The following is an 18,183-nucleotide window of genomic DNA, read 5'->3' on the forward strand; positions in this document are numbered from 1 at the left end:
AGCTGTTAAGAGCATTGGGCCAGTAACTGAAAGTTTGCTGTTTCGAAGTCCCCGAGCTGACTGTGGAGGTCGGTCACTTAACTATAATTGCTGCTGTAAGTAAGAGCATCTACTAAATGACTAAAATGTCAAGTGCCATGGGATACATTTGCTTCATTGTTTACCTTTTAATTGGGCCTAGTGACCCACTCTTTGATGGTATGCACGTAGAGTACAGACTGTGGCTCGCGATACAGAAGCTTCTATCGTATCTTCGCTTTTTACGCATAACCCCCATAGCCAATCAACGGCTGTATTCAGAAGAGAAGCAAAGGTTGTCCAATGGAAAGAAATCTGCAATGTGAACAAAAGAGTGAAGACGCGCGCACAAGGGGGCGTATTGGGGGGTGACATTGCCGTCAATTGCGCACAGCTGTCAGAATTCTAGTTCGCTTGGTCGATATTTTATCGTAGAGCCACATGCATGCAACTTTCTGGACTGCTTTTTTTGTGATTAATTTCTCAGGTGGTGAATTAATCTAAAACCAACAAATAATTGTATTCATCAACAATGTCTCTCATTGAGGAATACGAGGAAGGGGAATACGAGAGAGCACCTAAGCGTCTCAAGACGATGGATGTGGAGGAGGGGGAGGATTCAGATACAGCTTCCGCGGGGCTGCTAGGAGACGAAGAGGATGCTACGGGGACCCCCGGGGAAAACCGGGCCCGGTGGTCAACAACAAAATATGGGTCTGGAAGAAAGGTGGGTGTAGACATAGCATTTTTCATTGTCTTACGTTCCTTAGATGCTTGGCTTGGAAAAAGAAAGTGACCATATTAAAATAAAAAAGTCAGTGTTGTTTCCTATCTCTCATACATTTATTGGGCAAGTGACAGTCTTCAATAAACTTTTTGGATTGGTAGATGGGCCAATGATCCAGCCGCAGTTCTGAGAATCTTAAGGCTTCTTGATTATTTATGGACTGATTTCCAATAATGACAATTTAGGTTTGTGTCAAATATATTATGCTAGAGTCAAGAAATGTTCTTTAGAAAGCATACACAATACAAATGAAAGATGAACGCATAGACTATAGAACGTGTGTGGAGCTGTGTACAGTAGCTCATGTCTATCAAAACACAAGACTTGGGAGTTCTCAACCGAACGAAGCACGTTATTTAACTTCGTTACCCCGTAATTTGATTTTACATTCGTGTCCCCGACAGTCTGGCGGCTTGAAATCTATTTTGTCTCAATAATAATGAGACAAATAATACGCAGGTTATCAGCGTTCATCATCAATTTAGAGACTGTCCCCGGAAGCAATGTATCCGTGGGTGTCTTTGCTTAACCACATTTCGACAAACGCTATGAACTGGGGCTTAAGATATGTATTATTTGGATGAATGTCACTGTGAAGAACCATATCCCATTTCTCACCCAAGGCTAACATTGTTTCACCAAAGAGAATGACAGAGATGCTCTGATGTACCCACATTCACAGTCACAACATAATATTATCCTCATAAATAAGTATTTACATGGTTATCTACATAAGTATGAACACATATGTTTATCCACATGCTGAAATAGACTTCAAACCCCATGGTATTCTATATGTAGATTTGTGGTCTAGGATCCTTTGAGAAATACAGGAGGGTTTGCTCAGGATTCCAAATCACACATGCTGCATCTCCAGAGAGAGCTGTAAGAGAAATGTAACCATTTGAATACAGAGTGAGTACTGGTTGAGCACTGCTTATCTGGACGTATTAGACCTTCACTGCTCCCTGTGAAGTCACAGACAGTGCTGTCACTCGTCCAATCAACCGAAAACACACACTCTTGTGCAAACTGTGGACCAGTACCTTTGTGTCCGTCCTGGCATTTCTTAAAGACCCACAGTCTAAATAAATTAAACATTCATTTTAAATATGTGTGGCCTAGTCCTGGAGTAAAAAGCATTCTAAATGGAGATTTTCAATTGAAAGGGCTTTTTAGTCCAAGACTAGACCTAATCTGTGTCTATAAACCTGGCCCAAATATTCTCAATCTTGGATATTGGATATCCCTTCCCCAAGCTGTTGCTCAAATATGATAATGTATTCTTAGTCAACCTACCTCGTAAAATAAGGGTTAATAAAATAAAATAGATTTTTGTGTACTTTGCCTTGATGGTCATTTGGTCATTTAAGAAACAGTCAAATCAAGAGGGAACACTCTTCCTCTTTGGCGTGCTTTTATACATCACACACCTCGCCTGTGTTCAACAGTAGCATGGTAACATGTTTGTCTCCCTTCCTCTTTTGATAGATTGTCCATTAAAGGATTATCATGACATAACATATGACATCACACCCTCTCATGTGTTTAACAGTAGCACGTTGTTACGGTTACCTCCGCTCCTCTTTTAATAGCCTGCCTGTTAACGGATTATCACCAGTACCCTCTGGTAACGGATTGTCTATCATTTTTTATTGACACAAGGAAGGTGGAAGTGGAGACTTCCGATATGGTTTAATTCGCTACACTTTTATTGGTATATCAATCTCCTACTTAGCTTTGGAACAATATCTCCTCAGTATATCTCCTCAGTATATCTCCTCCGTTTGGGCAGTGACAGAGGCTGCATATCAAGGCCCTGGTCAAAAGTAGTGCATTATATAAGGAATAGGGTGCCATTTGGAATGGAGCCAGACAAGCACATCGAAAGAGCCTAGGTGGGCGGCGGTAGGCTTTATCGTGGCCCAACAGAACATTAACATGTTTATTACGTGCCTAGCAATGAGGCTCGTTGGTGTGTTTGATAGGGAGAGATAGTTTGAAGTGCAGTTTGCATTCTTAATCGTATCCCATTGGCATATGCAAAGAGGGAATTACATTGTGGTCTCTTGGATGGTAGTAATGCCACTACTGGCGCGACGCTAGGCACTATCTCATAAAGCCAAGGGCCCTGGCTGATAAACATCTGGGTGCACGGCAAAGCTTTGTTCAGATGCCGGGATGAATCTCTGAGTCATTGTATGAGTCCCAAATGGCAAAATATTCCCTTTATAGTGTATTACTTTTGACCAGAGCCATATGGACCCTGGTCAAAAGTAGTGAACTATATAGGGAATAGGGTCCCATTTGGGAGGAAGACACAGTCCCTCATTGGGTTTCAGTGTATAACCGTTTGGCATTTGCGGGCAACAAAACAAAGCAATTTTTGCATTTTGTGGCCCGGAATTAATCATTTCCACAAAATATTAGCATGTTACAAATGTTTGCTCATACCAGTGTGACGAAAGCCTCAGCTTTGGGCTGCATGGAACCTGCTTTCAGAGATAGGACTGTGGCCGTTTGGCGAAGAAATTAGCTTCAGTGTGGACCTGGGTGGCACAGCTCTGGGTGAACTTTGTCTGGGACTATATTCCAATATCCATACTAACTATGGACATTAAATCGAACACTAGAAACAAATATTTTCCCCTATACACATGTAATTATTTTACTGTAAATTAGTTTGACTGCCTTCCTTGTATTTATATTTCTGCTAAATCTTATTCTATTTTATTCTAGATCGCGTAAACGCATCTAGGACCAGGCTAGGTTACCACTGTCTGGTCTACTTCGTAAACTAGATTTGGGCATTTCCATGTAAAAGACACATGAGCACTAACATGAGAAGTTCATAGGAGCACATCAAATTGGGTGTCAAATGAAAGCTAAGAGTCGATACTTTTGAGAAATGAAGGCATATATAAATGTCTCTACATTAGGAATAAGCAAAGGCTTTGATTTCTGGTTAAAACAGATGGAAAAGGGGCCTTAGAAAACATCTAGCAGAAACAGTTTTAAAATCTATTAGAAATATATAAAAAGACAATGATGTGGAAGTAAAGACCCCTGCCAACTAATATCATTTATATTTAGTTTTGCCATAATGGTTTGCCTCCAGTAAGTTTAAGAAATATAGTCTAGTCTTGTCATTCTGTTACTCTGTTACCCCACATATCTTTAAGAAATGTTCTAATTTCTCTTCCTAGTGAGGGAGGATAGTGAATGTTCACAGAAGTAACAAGTAAAGGTAGACCTACTAATTAGTTATAGTGGTTTTACGAATAACAATTTGGATTATGATTTATTAAGTGATTAAAGCAAGTTATTCTGTCACCAAATCAGTAACAGAATGACTGCAACTGAATTGGCTACAATGGAAATTCATAGTAGTCACAAATCACCTTTGGGTTACCTGCTACTGTCCTTCCTTCCACTGTTATGTTCAGCTCATAACTGTTTTCTTTCTCCTTCTGTCTCATGGTTAAACCAGGAGTGTGAAAACAGTCTGGACAACTTACACTCTCTCCAGTTAATGTCACCCCTTCCAGCTCTTATTGATACCTAGGGCTGAGTATTGCCAGGGACCTCACGATATGATATTATCATGATACTTAGGTGCCAATACAATGTGTATTGCGATTTTCACAATTATATATGTATTGCAATTCCATACTGTGATTTTATTGCGATTCGATGTTCCAAACATATTGCTCACCATATGTCTGCTGCAGAGAGACAAGCGAGAGCCATGAGAAAACCAGTTTTTATAAAATAAAAGTGCAGAAAACAAATTGGCTCCATTTTAAAAAAGTGCAGTATAGTATTGGTCAGTACAATGAAGTACCATATTGTACTGTACAGTAGAGAAGGGTTTATTACAGTACAGTAGAGCACACTAGAGTAAAGTACAGTATAATTTACTGCATTGTGCTGTACTATACTGTACTGTACTGTACTGAACTCTACTGTACTGTACTCTACTGTCCTGTACTGTGATGTCCAAACATAGTGATTGGCACTGTTTTGGTCCGGTTCGGACCAACCAAATGTGGTATTATTTGGGGGCTGAGCTCATTATAGTAATAGTTAGTGTGTAGAATAATACCCAAACCTGCAAAGGAGCATATATCATTGTTCTACCTTTTTGTACCTATTCAGGATACATCACCATGCATCTCTGTATAGTACAGATCAGGGAGGGACATACGATGTCACTCTGCTACCATCATTTTGTTACTGGGTGTTAATCCATTTCACTTACTGAAAGTCAATCACCAAAATATATTTTTTTCAAGCTCGAGGTGCATTATCATAGCTGACACCCCATTCTTTCTGCAGACATCTTTGGATATTCATTCGGATTAGATACATTATTTAACATTTTTTTGGCGGAAAATGTGGCCACATAATAAACGGAGGAAAGTTAACGACATTATGTTACTCTGCACTCTGTTTTCAAAGTAACTGTGTTTTTATCACATTTTCTGTGGAAAGTCCTAAAGTTGTATGGTTTGTTTAACTTTGCAATCAATGGTTTCTGTTTGGCATACTTTTAAAGTGGAAAAGTCAGAGTCTCAGTGTCATTCTGTTACCGTAGAATTGCCCATTTCTCAAAGATGGGCTGAACCCTCTGTCTCTGCCTCCTTCTGACATCCTGTCAGCCTGAGGCAGACTGAAGTATACCAACCAGTCTTTGTCTTGGCCTGTACCTGTGTAAAGTATGCCGATTTGCATTGAAAGTGATCCAGTGTTGTCTTCGGTCAATATAAAATCTCAAATCGTATGCTTTTATCCTGTCATAAAGATGAGTATCAAGGACAGGCAATCGTTAGAAACAAAAAAAAACTACATTTTGAGATGAGATAAAGGAAACTCCAAGGGTTTCATGTTTCACAAACCAGCAATCAACACTGTCAAGGCTGAAGAACACATCTGTGTGTTGTCCTGTTCTCTCAGCTTGTTTTCCACATTCCCCCACAAGGTAGTTACAAAGCAAGCATCTGTTGACCTCTGAAGAAATACTACTACCTACGACAGATGCTGAAGATGGCAAGATGGTTTATTTTGAAGTGTTTGTGGCTCTCTCTCTCTCTCTTTTACCTCTCTCTCTCTCTCTCTGTCTCTCTGTCTGTCTCTCTCTCTGTCTGTCTGTCTCTCTCTCTCTATCTGTCTCTCTCTCTGTCTGTCTGTCTGTCTTTCTCTCTCTGTCTCTCCTAAATTCATTGAGCTGTAGTGGAAAGGCTTAATGCTCCCAGGGTGGTGTTTGAAGTGAATCCGAGACGTAAGTTTAATTATCGTCAGTTCTATCTTCTTCTTCTTCTTCTTCTTCTTCTTCTTCTTCCTCTTCTTCTTCTTCTTCTTCTTCTTCTTCTTCTTCTTCTTCTTCTTCTTCTTCTTCTACCCTGCTGACAGGCTCTTAAGCAGATTCCCACTGTGCTGATGTTATCAGGAGTCACTTAGGAGCTTATAAATTCAACTCAGCCGAGGCCTGAAACAAAATTCTCCACCTGTCCCCATTCTCTTTCAGTCTCTCGATCTATCCTCTCTTCCTTTTCCTCCAGGATCTTAGCTGGCCCCATAAGTGTCAGGCAGTGAGGCAGCTATGCCCGCTGTGAATGCCTTTCTGTGGACACTGTCAATATTTTCTATTTGATATAATTTTATATTGCTCCCAAATCAGTAGGGAAAAAGAGGTATAGCAGTCTAATCCCAGAACTGTTTGTGCTCTGTAGCCAACTCCTATCACTAGAAAAGCAGGGCCTCGAGGGACCCCACTCTCAGCCAATGAGCATTCATTTTGACTGCAACATTCAAACAGTGTAATAGATACATTTCATATATGCTATCATATATGCTATATGGTTGTGTTTATGAAGGTATTGGGTAACATTAGAATAAAAAAAGAATATATATTTCAAAGAACACATTAGCATTTTCATTAGTTTTACTGTAGGCTATCTGCTACCACATGCTCATATGTGTAGTGCATGGAACAGTGGTTATTCTTGGAAAAGGGATATTTTGAAATAGACCTAATCTCTTACATTTTGAGACTTATTTTCAAAGGTTAGTGTTTTGGAAACTGGAATCTGCTCTTTCTGATGCTATATAGAAATCAAAACATCTTACCTTCGTGTGACTCTGTAAGAGGATTTGATGCTCCGGGAAAAAAATGACATGTCCTCTTAAAATTGCTAATAACACAAATTCTGTTAGCGATATCGAAATTCTAAGAACATACCTGTGTTAAATAGACTTATTTAGGGAAATTCGAGTAAGGTGGGGAGGGGATGACTTTAAAAAGAGATATTTAGATTTTAAATTAATATGTAGTCAACATTTTGTGCTTCTAGTGCTATGGCCGTGCTTCTAGTGCTATGGCCGTGCCTCTAGTGCTATGGCCGTGCTTCTAGTGCTATGGCCGTGCTTCTAGTGCTATGGCCGTGTTTCTAGTGCTATGGCTGTGTTTCTAGTGCTATGGCCGTGTTTCTAGTGCTATGGCCGTGTTTCTAGTGCTATGGCCGTGCTTCTAGTGCTATGGCCGTGCTTCTAGTGATATGGCCGTGTTTCTAGTGCTATGGCCGTGTTTCTAGTGCTATGGCCGTGTTTCTAGTGCTATGGCCGTGCTTCTAGTGCTATGGCCACGCTTCTAGTGCTATGGCCACGCTTCTAGTGCTATGGCCACGCTTCTAGTGCTATGGCCGTGTTTCTAGTGCTAAGGCCGTGTTTCTAGTGCTATGGCCGTGTTTCTAGTGCTATGGCCGTGCTTCTAGTGCTATGGCCGCGCTTCTAGTGCTATGGCCGTGTTTCTAGTTCTATGGCCGTGTTTCTAGTGCTATGGCCGTGTTTCTAGTGCTATGGCCGTGCTTCTAGTGCTATGGCCGTGTTTCTAGTGCTATGGCCGTGTTTCTAGTGCTATGGCCGTGTTTCTAGTGCTATGGCCGTGCTTCTAGTGCTATGGTCGTGCTTCTAGTGCTATGGCCGCGCTTCTAGTGCTATGGCATGACAGCACAAAGAGATCTGGGACCAGGCTACAGGTGTAATGCCACAAAAATACACATTTTGAAACCTAGTTGGTGAAGATGTCTGTAAAATTGAGATCGCCTAAAGCTATTGTACCTAAAACATGAAAACAGTACTACTGTCCAATTGAAGAGTGTAACAAGAACTGAGAGGCTTGTGCTGTGAAGCGTATTCCCATTGGAAATCACTGTGCAAACAATTGAAAAGGCAAACATTAACAGACGACTGTAGTAGAGGGAGAGAGGGATAGGATTTTTGCGGGTGGCTTTGTTGACCGACTCTCCTCATTACCAGGATAAGGCTGTGTTTCTCTCTGTCCAACTCGCCCTCTCTTTTGCAGAGGCCTCCCCATCTGTCTTAGGCCTCTCCCTTCCTCTTGTTCTCAATCTCCTTTTCACTCCCTCCCTTTCTCTATCCCTCTCTCTATCCCTCTCTCCCTCCCATGAACACAGTACAGCAGTAGTTGCAGTGTCATAGCCAGAGTATGCCCCAAGTTCCATTAAGCTAGAGCTTGATCAAACCACTGCTGTGAGACACGGGGAATAGGGTGGTTCAGAGTCAGGTCACCCTTCCAAGACTGACATGATGATGTTCTAGGAAATACTGGTTAAGATCTCTGTTGATGGTTGTGAAGCTTGAAATGTCGGCATTCAATAAATAAGTGATACTCTGCAAGAGCAGTGAGAGAGAGCTTATTTTCTTTGAACTATTATTCAATGTTTCCTAGCCTACACACCTACAAAGCAATGCCTAGATGTAAAATTGCAGTGCATTTCACTTATAGGAAATGTTGTTTCCTGACTTGTGTTCATTATATACATACAGTGGTTTTTGTGGCCATTGGCCATTTTCAATGGTGCCAGTCCTAACAAAGAAACATGGAAAATCTATTGAGGTAATACTGGTACACCAAAAATGGTTCTACAGCAATTCAATGGTAACATTAGTAAGGGCTGCTATGATATACAGTGCATTTGGAAAGTATTCAGACCCCTTTTTCCACATTTTGTTACGTTACAGTCTTATTATAAAATGGATAAAACATTTTTTTTTAAATCCTCATCAATCTACACACAATACCCCATAATGACTACATTTTTGCAAATGTATAAAAAATAAAAAACTGAAATATGACATTTACATAAGTATTTAGACCCTTTACTCAGTACTTTGTTGAAGCACCTTTGGCAGGGATTACAGCCTTGAGTCTTTTGGGGTATGAAGCTACAAGCTTGGCACACTTGTTGTCACGATGGTCGTATGAAGCGGACCAAAGCGCAGCGTGGTTAGAATACATTCTTCTTTATTAATGAAGAACACGAAGAACACTTAAACAGAAACAACAAAACGAATAAGACGAATGTGACCGCTATATAAACAATGTGCTAACGTGCAACATAACATAGACAATAACCCACGAAATACCCAAAGAAGATGGCTGCCTAAATATGGTTCCCAATCAGAGACAACAATAAACACCTGCCTCTAATTGAGAACCAATCTAGGCAACCATAGACCAACATAAACACCTAGATGAAAACAACCCAATAAATCTACAAAAAACCCTAGACAGTACAAACACCCTAGAATAAAACAAAAACACACATGTCACACCCTGACCTAACCAAAATAATAAAGAAAACAAAGAATACTAAGGTCAGGGCGTAACAGTACAGACCAGTACAGAGGTACAGACTCCGGCCGCAAAACCTAATCTAAAGGGAGGGTCCGGGTGGGCCTCTTTCACAGCGGCGGCTTGGGTGCTGGACTTGGACCCCACTCCACCATAGTCTGGGAGACTCTAGCAGCTCAGGACAGACTGGAGACTCTAGCAGCTCAGGACAGACGGGAGACTCTGGCGGCTCAGGACAGACGGGAGACTCTGGCGGCTCAGGACAGACGGGAGACTCTGGCGGCTCAGGACAGACGGGAGACTCTGGCGGCTCAGGACAGACGGGAGACTCTGGCGGCTCAGGACAGACGGGAGACTCTGGCGGCTCAGGACAGACGGGAGACTCTGGCGGCTCAGGACAGACGGGAGACTCTGGCGGCTCAGGACAGACGGGAGACTCTGGCGGCTCAGGACAGACGGGAGACTCTGGCGGCTCAGGACAGACGGGAGACTCTGGCGGCTCAGGACAGACGGGAGACTCTGGCGGCTCAGGACAGACGGGAGACTCTGGCAGCTCAGGACAGACGGGAGACTCTGGCGGCTCAGGACAGACGGGAGACTCTGGCGGCTCAGGACAGACGGGAGACGCTGGCGGCTCAGGACAGACGGGAGACTCTGGCGGCTCAGGACAGACGGGAGACTCTAGCAGCTCAGGACAGACAAGGCGCACTGTAGGCCTGGTGCGTGGTGCCGGTACTGGTGGTACTGGGCCGAGGACACGCACCTCAGGGCGAGTGCGGGGAGAAGGAACAGGGAGAACTGGGCTCTGGCGACGCACAGGAAGCCCGGTGCGGGGGGCTGCCACTGGAGGACTGGTGCGTGGAGATGGCACCGGATAGACCAGACCGAGAAGGCGCACTGGAGATCTGGAGCACTGAGCCTGCCCAACCTTACATGGTTGAATGCTCCCCGTAGCCAGGCCAGTGCGGCGAGGTGGAATAGCCCGTACTGGGCTGTGCAGGCGAACCGGGGACACCATGCGTAAGGCTGGTGCCATGTATGCCGGCCCGAGGAGACGCACTGGAAACCAGATGCGTAAGAGCCTGCTTCATGGCACCTGGCTCGATGCCCATTCTAGCCCGGCCAATATGAGGAGCTGGAATGTACCGCACCGGGCTATGCACACGCAACGGGGTCACGGGGTCACACGGTGCCTGCCCGGTACAACGCCCTCTCTCTCCATGGTAAGCACGGGGAGCTGGCGCAGGTCTCCTACCTGACTTCGCCACACTCTCCGTGTGCCCTCCCCCAAGAAATATTTGGGGATGCCACTCGGGCTTCCAGCCGCGCTGCCGTGCTGCCTCCTCATACCGGTGCCTCTCTGCTTCCGTTGCCTCCAGCTCTGCTTTGGGACGGCGATATTCCCCTGGCTGTGCCCAGGGTCCTTTGCCGTCCAGAATCTCCTCCCAAGTCCAGAAGTCCTTTGATTGCTGCTGCTGTTCGTTACAATGCTGCTTGGTCCATTGTTGGTGGGTTATTCTGTCACGATCGTCGTATGGAGTAGACCAAAGCGCAGCGTGGTTAGAATACATTCTTCTTTATTAATGAAGAACACGAAGAACAAAAACAATAAAATCGAATAAGATGAACGTGACCGCTATATAAACAATGTGCTAACGTGCAACATAACATAGACAATAACCCACAAAATACCCAAAGAAGATGCCTAAATATGGTTCCCAATCAGAGACAACGATAAACACCTGCCTCTAATTGAGAACCAATCTAGGCAACCATAGACCAACATAAACACCTAGATGAAAACAACCCCATAAATCTACAAAAAACCCTAGATAGTAAAAACACCCTAGCATAAGACAAAAACACACATATCACCCATGTCACACCCTGACCTAACCAAAACAAAAAATACTAAGGTCAGGGCGTGACACTTGTATTTGGCAAGTTCCTCCCATTCTTCTCTGCAGATCTTCTCAAGCTGTGTCAGGTTGGATGGGGAGCGTTACTGCATAACTATTTTTAGGTCTCTCCAGAGATGTTTGATCGGGTTCAAGTCCGGGCTCTGGCTGGGCCACTCATGGACATTCTGCATTGTCTTGGCTGTGTGCTTAGGGTTGTTGTCCTGTTGGAAGGTGAACCTTCGCCCCAATCTGAAGTCCTGAGTGCTCTGGAGCAGGTTTTCATCAAGGATCTCCCTGTAATTTGCTCCGTTCATCTTTCCCTTGACCCTGACTTGTCTCCCAGTCCCTGCCGCTGAAAAACATCCCCACAGCATGATGTAGCCACAACCATACTTCACCACAGGGATGGTGCCAGGTTTCCTCCAGATGTGATGCTTGGCATTCAGGCCAAAGAGTAACATTTTGGTTTCATCAGACCAGAGAATCTTGTTTCTTATGGTCTGAGAGTCCTTTAGTTGCCTTTTGGGAAACTCTAAGTGGGCTGTCATGTGCCTTTTACTGAGGAGTTGCTTCCATCTGACCACTCTACCATAAAGGCCTGATTGGTGGAGTGCTGCAGAGATGGTTGTCCGTCTGGAAGGTTCTTCCATCTCCACAGAGGAACTCTGGAGCTCGGTCAGAGTGACCATCGGGTTCTTGGTCACCTCCCTGACCAAGGCCCTTCTCCCCCTATTGCTCAGTTTGGCTGGACGGCCAGCTCTAGGAAGAGTCTTGGTGGTTCCAAACTTCTTCCATTTAAGAATGATGGAGGCCATTGTGTTCTTGGTGACCTTCAAGGCTGCAGACATTTTTTTGGTACCCTTCCCCAGATCTGTACATCGACACAATCCTACCTTGGAGCTCTACAGACAATTCCTTCGGCCACATGGCTTAGTTTTTGCTCTGACATGCACTGTCAACTGTGGGACCTTGCATAGACAAGTGTGTGCCTTTCCAAATCACGTCTAATCAATTGAATTTACCACAGGTGGACTCCAATCAAGTTGTAGAAACATGTCAAGGATGATCAATGGAAACAGGATGCACCTGAGCTCAATTTCGAGACTCATAGCAAAGGGTCTGAATAGTTATGTAAATAAGGTATTTCTGTTAGTTTTTTATACAGTTGCAAAAATGTTTTAAAAAACTGTTTTCGCTTTGTAATTATGGGATATTGTGTGTAGATTGAGGGAAAAATGTATTTTATTCATTTTAGAAAATCCTGTAACGTAACAAAATGTGGACAAAGTCAAGGGGTCTGAATACTTCGGAATACTTTCCGAAGGCACTGTACGTGGTGTTGGATGTTGTCTGGCTTGTGGCCACCCTCATCCTTGAAACCCCCTTTATAACCAACCATACAGCGGCTGGTCTGGCAACTCTCTCAACGCAAATCAAATCAAATGTTATTTGCCACATGCTTTGTAAACAACAAGTGTAACTAACAGTGAAATGCTTACTTACGGGCCCTTCCCAACAATGAAGATAGAAATAATAGAAAAGTATTAACACATTAATAAAAGTACTAATAAATACTCAATGAGTAATGATAACTTGGCTATATACACTGGGTACCAGCATGACTTCAAGGCTGCGCTGCTGAACTTTGGCTGCTCAGCACTGCACTGCAACCAGCCAGGGACCGGGCAGCGCAGCTCCATATTACCTCTCTTGCCCTGTCTGTCTTCATTAAAGTTTAATGTTGCGACTCCAGTGGGGGTGGGGAGCAGGAGAGAAGGGGATGGAGGTGGGAGAGTTGAAACGCAGGTGCTTTATCTCCGCAACTCTGTGATCTCGACATCGTTTTCAGAGGGAGAGCTTGAAAGCAGCATTTCGCCCCCTTGGAAAAGGAGAGTTCTGAAGGCTGGCGGCGGTAGCTCCCGACATGCCCTACTTAGCTGGCACATCACAATGCGGGCTGTTATTTCTCCCAACCCTTTCTGACATCAGAGAGACTGGCGGAGAGGCGTTCCTTAATATTCCTTGGCTTTTGCGAGTCAATGTTTTATGTAATCCGGCGCTGGAATTAATGCTGATCCCGACAGTTCATTTTTTTTTTTGGTTTTTCAAAGTATATGCAAATGAGGCCTGTGCCCTAGCCTATTAATGCTTCTCCAAAGCTAACATCAGGTGGAAGACAAAATGTTGTTTTTTCTGCCCCATTTACATTGTTTTTAGTGTTGTTAACCATGGTAAATGTTATGCAGATATCGGCACACTTATTGAAACAGGTTGTCTGAGGATTACATTTTTTTATTTCACCTTTATTTAACCAGGTAGGCCAGTTGAGAACAAGTTCTCATTTACAACTGCGACCTGGCCAAAAAAAGCAAAGTTGTGCCACAAAACAACAACACAGAGTTACACATAAACAAACGGACAGTCAATAACACAATAGAACAATCTATGTACAGTGTGTGCAAATGCAGAAGAGTAGGGAGGTAAGGCAATAAATAGGCCATAGAGGTGAAATAATTACAATTTAGCATTAACACTGGAGTGATAGATGTGCAGAAGATGAATGTGCAAGTAGAGACTGGGGTGCAAAAGAGCAAGAGGATACATAACAATATGGGGATGAGGTAGTTGGGTGTGCTATTTACAGATTAGCTGTGTACAGGTACAGTGATCGGTAAGCTGCTCAGACAGCTGATGCTTAGAGAGGGAGATATAAGACTCCAGCTTCAGTGATTTTTGCAATTCGTTTCAGTCATTGGGAGCAGAGAACTGGAAGGATAGGCGACCAAAGGAAGTGTTGGCTTTGGGGATCACCAGTGAAATATACCTGCTGGAGTGTGTGCTACGGGTGGGTGTTGCTATCATGACCAGTGAGCTGAGATAAGGCAGGGTTTTACCTAGCAAATACTTATAGATGAGCTGTAGCCAGTGGGTTTGGCGACAAATATGTAGTGAGGGCCAGCCAACGAGAGCATACAGGTCCCAGTGGTGGGTAATATATGGGGCTTTGGTGACAACTGATGGCACTGTGATAGACTGCATCCAGTTTGCTGGAGTAGAGTGTTGGAGGCTATTTTGTAAATGTCATCGAAGTCAAGGATCGGTGGGATAGTCAGTTTTACGAGGTTATGTTTGGCACCATAAGTGAAGGAGGCTTTGTTGCGAAATAGGAAGCCGATTCTGGATTTCATTTTGGATTGGAGAGTTTACAGTCTAACCAGACACCTAGGTATTTGTAATTGTCCACATATTCTAAGTCAGAACTGTCCAGAGTAGTGATGCTAGTCGGACAGGCGGGTGCAGGCATTAATCGGTTGGAGAGCATGCATTTAGTTTTACTAGCATTTAAAAACAGTTGGAGGCCACGGAAGGAGTGTTGTATGGCATCGAAGCTCGTTTGGAGGTTTGTTAACACAGTATCCAAAGAAGGGCCAGATGTATACAGAATGGTGTCGGCTGCATAGAGGTGGATCAGAGAGTGCTGTGCAGCAAGAGTGTCACGTTCTGACCTTTATTTCCTTTGTTTTGTATTTATTTAGTATGGTCAGGGCGTGAGTTGGGTGGGTCATGTTTGTTTTTCTATGTTTTGGGGCATTTCTATGTTTCGGCCTAGTATGGTTCTCAATCAGAGGCAGGTGTCATTAGTTGTCTCTGATTGAGAATCATACTTAGGTAGCCTGGGTTGCACTGTTTGTTTGTGGGTGATTGTCTATGTTAGTTGCGTGTGTCAACACAGTCCTTATGATAGCTTCACGGTCTTTATTTGTTTATTGTTTTGTATCCAGTGTTCAGTTCTTTCTTTAATTAAACATTCAACATGAACACATACCACGCCGCATTTTGGTCCTCTGATCCTTCTCGCCTCTCCTCTTCAGATGAAGAGGAGGAAGATCGTGACAAAGAGCAACATCATTGATAAATTCAGAGAAAAGAGTTGGAGAATTGAATCCTGTGGCACCCCCATAGAGACTGCCAGAGGTCCGGAAAACAGGCCCTCCAATTTGACACACTGAACTCTATCTGAGAAGTAGTTGGTGAACCAGGCGAGACAGTCATTTGAGAAACCAAGGCTATTGAGTCTGCCGATAAGAATGTGGTGATTGACAGAGTCGAAAGCCTTGGCCAGGTCAATGAAGGCGGCTGCACAGTACTGTATTTTATCGATGCCGGTTATAGTATAGTTTAGGATCTTGAGCGTGGCTGAGGTGCACCCATGACCAGCTCGGAAACCAGATTGCATAGTGGAGAAGGTACAATGGAATGGTCAGTGATCTGTTTGTTAACTTGGCTTTTGAAGATTTTAGAAAGGCAGGCCTGGATGGATATAGGTCTATAACAGTTTGGGTCTAGAGTGTCTCCCCCTTTGAAGAGGGGGGTGACCGCGGCAGCTTTCCAATCTTTGGGGATCTCAGACGATACGAAAGAGAGGTTGGAACAGGCTAGTAAATGGGGGTCCAACAATTTCGGCAGATAATTTTAGAAAGAGAGGGTCCAGATTGTCTAGCCCAGCTGATTTGTAGGGATCCAGATTTTGCAGCTTTTTCAGATCATCAGCTGTCTGGATTTGGGTGAGGGAGAAGCAGATAAGGCTTGGGCAAGTTTCTGCAGGTGGTGCTGAGTTGTTGGCCGGGGTAGGGGTAGCCACGTGGAAAGCATAGCCAGCCGTAGAGAAATGCTTATTGAAATTCACAATCATGGTGAATTTATCGGTGGTGACAGTGTTTCCTAGCCTCAGTACAGTGGGCAGCTGGGAGGAGGTGCTCTTATTCTCCATGGACTTTACAGTGTCCCAAAACTTTTTGGAATTAGTGCTACTGGATGCAAAGTTCTGTTTGAAAAAGCTAGCCTTAGCTTTCCTAACTGACTGAGAATATTAGTTCCTGACTTCCCTGGAAAGTTGCATTTCGCGGGGGCTATTCGATGCTAATGCAGAACGCCACAGGATGTTTTTGTGCTGGTCAAATGCAGTCAAGTCTGGGTTGAACCCATACAGTATCTGTTCTTAGTTCTGCATTTTTTTGAATGGGGCATGCTCGAATCAGGATGTGCTCGAAGCAGAGATACATTTACAACTAATTTACATTTTGAGGAGGCTTTATTTATATATAGTAGCTGTTGGCATTTTGTCAATACGACTTAGCATTTTACAATGCAAGAACACCAAACAGAGAAGATGAGGGGATTACAGTTCATATGTTGTTATTGCTGCTGATTTATTTATACATTTGCATTATCTTCTTTTATTTCCTGTTTGGGGAAAGTATTGCATTCATATTGTAATTGTAGAAAGAGATAAATAATTACAGAAATAATTCGATATGAGGGTATATTGGCACCCGGCTAAATCCTGCCCGAATGATGAACCAGCCGGTTCTCGAGATTCCTCATCCAGGTGTGACTTTGGTAGTAGTGGCAACATGCCGTAATGTAACCCACTGTGAGATTGTTTGGCCGAGCCCTTCCCTTCACTATCATCATCACTCCCAAACGTGTTTATGTATTTTTTTTAAAAATTATTATTATTTTTTTTACATGACAGAGATAGTGAAGAGAGACAGGAAAGTGTGGGTGCGGTGCAAACTAAATTCAAATGCCGACACCTGCATGTCATATCTTAACTTGACCAGTTTCTCACAGCAGGAATGTATGTACTCACTATTGTGTCTGCTAAATGACAAAAATGTAAATGTAAGAAAATATTCCTGCAGTAACAGGAAATGTGAATGTTCACGTGGATTATAATTCATGGACATTCTGGTTGATACATTTTTCATTTTAAAGTGTAAATTACTAACTTTAAAAGCCTTTTTAAATCTCTAATACACAACAAGTTTGCATTTCCTGCAGGGCAGGAAAATGATCTGCAACAACAGAGTGATCAAATGAACCTGTACATCAAGTAAACCTGTACATGTGCTCTGAAGACGGCAGCAACAATTACAGCTAGACCAATCCAAGCCACTGTCTTCACTGTTTCTGTCAGCCTCAAAACAATGGACCAACATCATCAAAGTCTGACAATTAATAATCAAGTAAATGCTTAGCATTTATTGGCGCTTTCAGCTTGAAGTGCAATCGGGCTACATAATGGCATGTCTGACTTTGGCCTAAACTGAGTAAGAGACGGACACACCTCACTGGCCCTTCTGAAACATTTGGAACATTAGTTTATTTTGAATAGCTGCGTTTCAAATGGCTGTTTCAGTATGGTTCCAACCAGGGTTCGAAGCAGGGTCTCTCGTGTGTCACAAGACTGCTAGCTCGTGAGCTAAAGCCAAGGCTAGTCATTAGCTCGGGAAGTTAACACAAATCCTCAGGCCTCTGGCAAGATTAGTCATCACGTGAGCATGGTTTCACCTCATTACACCTTCACTCATCTGGTAGTAAAGGTCCTCTTCACCTTTTCCTGTATGTTTTAGACAGCGTCTGATGAGAATAATAATCGTTTTGTTATCTCTTCGTGTGATTAGGGTGATTATGCGTTTGAGTGATTAAAAACACTCATCTGATATGTAAAAATATGAGAATTAATATTCCACCACATCTGTTGACAAGTTTGGCCCTTTTTTACATTGGCATAATTATAGAACATTTGCATTTCAGACAGAACTGCAAGCCAATGATGTTACCCAAATTAAAATCGGACGCTAGTTTTTTCTTCTGCGATAATTAGAAGTGAAAGGCACATTCCACTGAGGCATATGACTAGTGTGTGGGCGTGTGTGTGTGTCTGTGTGTGTGTGGTGTTAGGGTGTATGTGAAGCATGTTCTCTCTAATGCTATGTAGTTTATTAACCTCACATTCAAAAGGTATGCTGATCAGT

General features: G+C 43.3%; 1 protein-coding gene across 1 annotated transcript in view; it reads left to right on the plus strand.

The window, feature by feature from the left end:
• Positions 1–358: 358 nt before the first annotated feature.
• LOC110486081 (heterogeneous nuclear ribonucleoprotein L-like) overlaps positions 359–18,183 on the plus strand; it is a 61,536-nt gene continuing 43,711 nt past the window's right edge. Inside the window, exon 1 of the mRNA XM_021557422.2 lies at positions 359–745. Within this exon, the coding sequence (XP_021413097.1) occupies positions 551–745 (195 nt within the window). The 5' untranslated portion in view covers positions 359–550. The remainder of the gene's footprint in view (positions 746–18,183) is intronic.

This window comes from Oncorhynchus mykiss, chromosome 13 (assembly GCF_013265735.2).
Source record: "Oncorhynchus mykiss isolate Arlee chromosome 13, USDA_OmykA_1.1, whole genome shotgun sequence".
Lineage (NCBI taxonomy): Eukaryota > Metazoa > Chordata > Actinopteri > Salmoniformes > Salmonidae > Oncorhynchus > Oncorhynchus mykiss.